Source organism: Aplysia californica, unplaced genomic scaffold, assembly GCF_000002075.1.
Source record: "Aplysia californica isolate F4 #8 unplaced genomic scaffold, AplCal3.0 scaffold00543, whole genome shotgun sequence".
Taxonomy (NCBI): domain Eukaryota; kingdom Metazoa; phylum Mollusca; class Gastropoda; order Aplysiida; family Aplysiidae; genus Aplysia; species Aplysia californica.
In genome coordinates this window covers 192419-198351 of record NW_004797813.1, presented here as the reverse complement: position 1 = coordinate 198351, position 5933 = coordinate 192419, and the positions used below count along the sequence as shown (strand labels likewise).

At 38.4% G+C, this 5933-nt stretch overlaps 1 protein-coding gene across 1 annotated transcript in view; it reads right to left on the bottom strand.

Annotated features, from left to right (window-relative positions):
* LOC101855518 (carbohydrate sulfotransferase 1) overlaps positions 1-1478 on the bottom strand; it is a gene marked incomplete in the record, with an annotated part of 6348 nt that extends 4870 nt beyond the window's left edge. Inside the window, 1 exon segment of the mRNA XM_005106555.3 lies at positions 1339-1478. Coding sequence (XP_005106612.2) covers positions 1339-1453 — 115 coding nt within the window.
* Positions 1479-5933: the final 4455 nt, after the last annotated feature.

The following is a 5933-nucleotide window of genomic DNA, read 5'->3' as shown; positions in this document are numbered from 1 at the left end:
CCCCCCCCTCACCCTTTTCAGTCTGTTGGAAAGAAGCGCAACACTTCTTGTTTCACTATACATGTATAATATATCATGTTTGTTGGTTTATGCCTTTTCCTCCCCAGTTCAGTACTACATGTTCTACAGTAACGTTTATATTATATTTTTTAAAAAGGAAAAGAATACAGAATTGGCCACTTAAATATTTAAAAACTCTTTTTTGTTGTTGTACAGTTGGTTGGAACATTTTCTCAAGCAAAAATAAGTTGGCCGTCTTATACGTGAACAAACAAAAAGATTGAGGAACTCTTGAAACAAACACTATGGCAGTATGCTGTATTACAGACCCGAGAATCACTTGGGGGTAGCTATAATTCTCTGTAGCTTACATGTATAATAAGTCGTGCAGATCGAATGGCGTGCATTTAGCCACACATTGCATTTTTTCTTGCTCCAAAGTCCCAGGATACTTCTCTTGAACACTTTGTTTGCATCGAATGATTGCATGATATTGTATAAACCTACTTGATGAAATTCAGTATGGATAAATGAATGAGTTATTTTCTTTTATGATTGTTACATGCAACATGTAAGCAAGAGGACATGAGTCTTTTACTCTGTAAGATAGTGAAACGAGAAAAATGAATCATTTTGCTTATCATTGACAAACGTGTTCTAAGCTCGCGTTTGATACGAAGTGGATAGCTTGAGAATATTGCAAAATCGATATTTTGCCAATCATAAAACCAATCTCTCTTTTATGATTCTGCAATGAGGTTTCAAGAAGAAGGAAAGTTGGCATTTCTGAAGATCCACATACTACGTAGTCTTGCGTGTGAAATAACATTATCAGTTGATTAAGGAACACGTAACTAAAGAGAAAAAAAACATGCCCCCCCCCCACCCCAAGTCTCCCCCCTAATTAAAAACAATCCAAAATAGCAACATCGAAAAATAAAAACAGCAACACCAAAAAGGACCAGCAAATCCCAATACAGATCAAAACAAAAAGAAGCAAAACAGAGCTCTAAAATGAATTTAACACCCGATAACTGAATACCCCTTGGAGCAGGAATCTCGTTTGGGACATATTCTGGGACAGTTTTTAGCATGGTATTCGCAAAATGCAAACTCTCTTGATTTCCTCGACATTCGACCTGACTTCAATCGATCGTTTTTTGCTCATACTGAAAGTCAAAGACGGCAAAAATGACCCTTGTCGAAAAAAGGACAGCTTTTCACTGCGGCCTGCAGCAACACTTGAAGCACCAGTAGCACAAAAAGGAACACAGAGAGCAACATCAACAAGGACCGACATGGAACGGCAAATCTGACAGACCTTTATCTTTCTATTACCTTGCAGGTTTCCGTTGAACCCCACCAGCATGCTCGTGACTGTGAGCACAACCGTGGCTGTACAGACGACCAGTACCAGGCTGAACACACCTCGCACAGCGAAGAGATGTTTCATATTGTCGATGCTTGGGGAACTGGACGAAGCCTTACACATGTGGAGAAAATCAGAAAGAGAGCCTAGTTTATACTCCTGAAAAAAAGGGAAATAAATTTGACAAAAGGATTATTGTTTAAGTTCTTTGTGGGCCAAAACAAATTGCTTTTGGTTTTTGGCGGCGGGGGGGGGGGGGGTGGGATTGGGTTGGGGGGGGGGGGGGAGGGTGGTAGGCAGAGCTGGGCGAAGAGTCGATTCCGGAACCGGTTCCAACGATTAATACTACGTAGATTTAACTAAAGTTCCGTCTCCTTTTTACGTAAACCAACGGTTGCCAGTTACTTTTATCATTAAAATCTTTTTTTTTTTTAAGAATTTATTTTTGAAAAATAGAAGTTGGTGCTTCGTAGTGTTCCGAAATCAAGGTTATCCTAAATCCTGAAGATGTTCGGAGCCAACCAGGTAACCACTGGAAAAAATCACATCATTGGAAAGTGAGTAATTGGGTTCGGAGTCGATATATATTCCTACGATTCCTAGCTTTCAATAATCGGGAACTTATCCGCCCAGCACTAATGTGTGGCGTCTATCATTGCATCTTCTTCAACCAATTTTGCCTATATCTTTTAAAAAAGAAATAGTTTGAAAAGGTGGATATTTCTCCCACTGTTCGTGGAACATTATTCGTTTGATTACCTGGACAAGTTTTCAGAAACAGGTATTTTTTTCTCAATGTTTTGAAAGGTCCATAAGATTGAGAGGAGATATATTTCCTTGAAAAATTTGGGCAGTGTTGATTCTTTATGAAATTGGTCGGTTGTGGGACCATAGCGTAGTATGAGCCTACTGGCGAAAGTCACCGACTGGGTGTGGGAAAAATATCTCTGTTGTGGTGTACCATTTTTCAACTGCTCCCCAGTTATTTGATGAAGCATCCCCTTGCCATTTCGAGGACTCGGTACATCGCGAGCTTTAACCATCCGAAAATAGGAAAACCAGGGAAGCTCTATTAGCCGAGGCGTCACAGCCAAAGCACTCCGTTCAGTTGTTCAGTACTGCATGGACGCATCATTCATGTTTAAATATCTCCACTGGTGAGTACCCAGACAGAATTTTAATTTTGGAAACATTATTCGCAAATATCTTATGCAAATGTTTTATGTTCTGATTTTTTAAACACCGCTTGTCTCTCACACCCCAAAAACCAGAGAGTGTTTATAAGAGCATGGGGGAGATTTTTTAGAGTGCTAAGAATAAAGGCGCAAAATTACTGGTGTCTAAAAATTGAGACGGACAATAACCGTGTTATCTGTGGGCCAATTTCAACAAAACTTGGAACACATAGAGTTCGACCAGGGGAACGTTACATTTCGCAATGTGAAGAAAATCAATTGACATATTATTCGAACAATATCAAGTTTAAAAATTTCAACTAATATTGAGCGGAACGCAGAGCTTCAGATTTTTGAAAAATCAACTACATTGTTCTTTTTGTGCATTGAAAAACAAATTTACACAAAACAGATGTTGCCAAATAAACCCAAGTAAAGTGGCGGCCATTTAAATTGTATGCTTCAGGTGTTGACCATTTCTCTCCATACAAGCTCCAAAACTCTGATGTAAATTTTGCATGACTTTTGGTATACTTCTGGGCCGATGCTTGGGAACTCTGTTCAGCATAAAGTTTCCACTGGAACCAGGCATCCTCAAAAGCATAACTCTCTATCCCCCCCCCCCCCCCTCTCCGCCCCCTTCAACTTACCCTAAACTTTCTCGACTCGGTAAGATATCCACCTGATGATGTGACGGCCGTGGTGCCGATAAGGCCCTGTTGCTGAACGCTTTTAAGATAGGCTATTAATTAAGATTTGCGTTTTATCCAGTTTTAATAGATATTTTTAAAACGTGATAATTCTCGAACACGTTGTTTTTTTTAAATGTCTTTTTTGTTTTCTTCACATGTAGAATTTTGATGTCCCCGGAATGAAATTAATTTATTCAAACGAAGTTTTGTTGAAATTGGTGCAGTTTGACAGAGTTGTTGCCCTTTAAATGTGTCCTTTTTTTTGTAAACACCCTGAACGCACCAGTATAAAACAACACAATTTCTGCTCTGCGAATTGTCCCTTTATTTTATATAGTGGATTACCGTGGAAGGTGACCGCTGCGATATTTGAAGGAATACTGTGGCCTATTGACAGACATGCACTTCTCACACCCCTGCTCTTTCAAGGTTTTTGGGGTCTGACCTTGTGTTAGACTAGAAAAGTATGCCTTCCTTTCCTTTAACTTACTTTAGGCTGCATGTATTTGCCATCTTTTATTTCTCCTAAGTATTTTTCATATAACATTCCTCGCGTTCTTTCTCCCGCCTTCGATTTCATTCTCTTTTTTGCTGGATCTTTATGTATTCTTTCCATTTCTATTCTAATCGTCCTGTATTGTCATCAACTGAAAGAAATGCAGAAACACCCACGGTCAGCAACACCAACACAACCCCCATGAACGAATTACAATTTTAGACTAAAGCCAACATTCGAAGATATACAAGGTCAATGTTCAAAAATTACTTTTATATAGGCCTGCAGGCTATTGATTATATATTATAGCAACTTGCCAAAATTTGACATAAAAGGAAGGACACACTTATATAATATCGACTTTATGTTCTCGGGGAAGTGATATCCACTGGGATTTTATTTCGCTTGGTTAGTTCTGGTTTTTAAAAAATATTTTGAAAATCTTGAATCCACCATACAGACCAACCGACAATCCCAAGGTGACAGCGATAACAGTTCTTAATTCAGATCAGCTTGAAAATGAAATAAATCTCTTGATGTCGTTCTTCTTCTTCTTCTTCTTCTTCTTCTTCTTCTTCTTCTTCTTCTTCTTCTTCTTCTTCTTCTTCTTCTTCTTCTTCTTCTTCTTCTTCTTCTTCTTCTTCTTTTTCTTCTTCTTCTTCTTCTTCTTCTTCTTCTTCTTCTTCTTCTTCTTCTTCTTCTTCTTCTTCTTCTTCTTCTTCTCATTGTTATTATTATTAGGCCTACTACTACTACTACTACTACTACTACTACTACTACTACTACTACTACTACTACTACTACTACTACTACTACTACTACTACTACTACTACTACTACTACTACTACTACTACTACTACTACTACTACTACTACTACTACTACTACTACTACTACTACTACTACTACTACTACTACTACTATTATTATTATTATTATTATTATTAACAATATTATTATTATCATTATCATTATTATTGTTATTATTATTATATATTTTTTTAAATTATGTGGTATTTAAGCGGCTGATGAGAAGTCTCACAATGTTATTCTTTACCCCCAACATAATAATCTCATTTATAGAAGCGAAACAATAGACATGTCTCTTTGAAGATGAAGGAATAACGCTAACGGACGGGTCAGAATGGAGCAAAAGGAAGAAAACCAACCCTGACGTGCTACCAGTAAAAGTGAACAGAAATCGATGACTTGATTTTGAAGAGTAATTTACAGCGTCTTAACCCCCCCCCCTCCCCCTTCCACCGGCTTATCATTTTCCTTATAACGTTTGCCATTGCCACGCCCTAGCAAAGAAACTGTAGCTTAAAGCTTTGGGGGTAAGGAGGCAATATATTAATGATGGTGAAATGTCTACAAAGACCTGTAATACCTCAGGATCAGCAGGATAGCCTACCGATAAAAGACATACTCAGGCATAGGCAAACTATATGGCCCGCAGGCCACATACAGCTCGCAAGCAGTTGCAGTTTCAGTCTGGCCTGACTATAAGTCGATTCAGTTAATTTATGAATGTGGCCCGCAGGGACTTGAAGATAATTAATCTAAAAGAAAAAGTATGTCTTGGAAAAAAAAATCAATAGTTTCTGGCCCAGCTGGAAGCTCTAGATTTGCTATTTTGTTGCACAAATCGCCCGTGAGTGGCATGACATGTATTAGTGTCCGTTTTAGTCTCCCTTTTGAAAGCTTGAGTATTTCAACCGATGGCGACAAAATTTCTTCTGCTTTGGCCTGCGAGATATTCAGAATATGGCCCGCGGCTTGGACACGCTTGTCCCTGCCTGATATAGACAGAGGAGGTGGATTAATGTCGTCGTTGTCGTAACTAATCCACATAATTCCAAAGTTTGAGAATTTTCTATTTTTACACCCTCCCAAACTCCACCAACAATCCACCTTTCAAGATCACTTTAATGCTCTCTATGGTCAAGGCTTACAACTTTCTTGCTTTTCATTATTCCTGATAGGAGCATCACAACACTAACAAGATATGTGTCTCTGATGTAAATAAAGTGCAATGTGCTTGCGACATAATAATAATAATAGATAGCATTTGTATAGCGCATATCCCCGCTCAACAGCAGGCTCTATGCGCTTTACATCCTTTTTAAGTCAATAGATTCATGTTCAGTACAATGTTATGTAAATGTCTATGTATCCATTTATGTATTTTGTGAATTGCA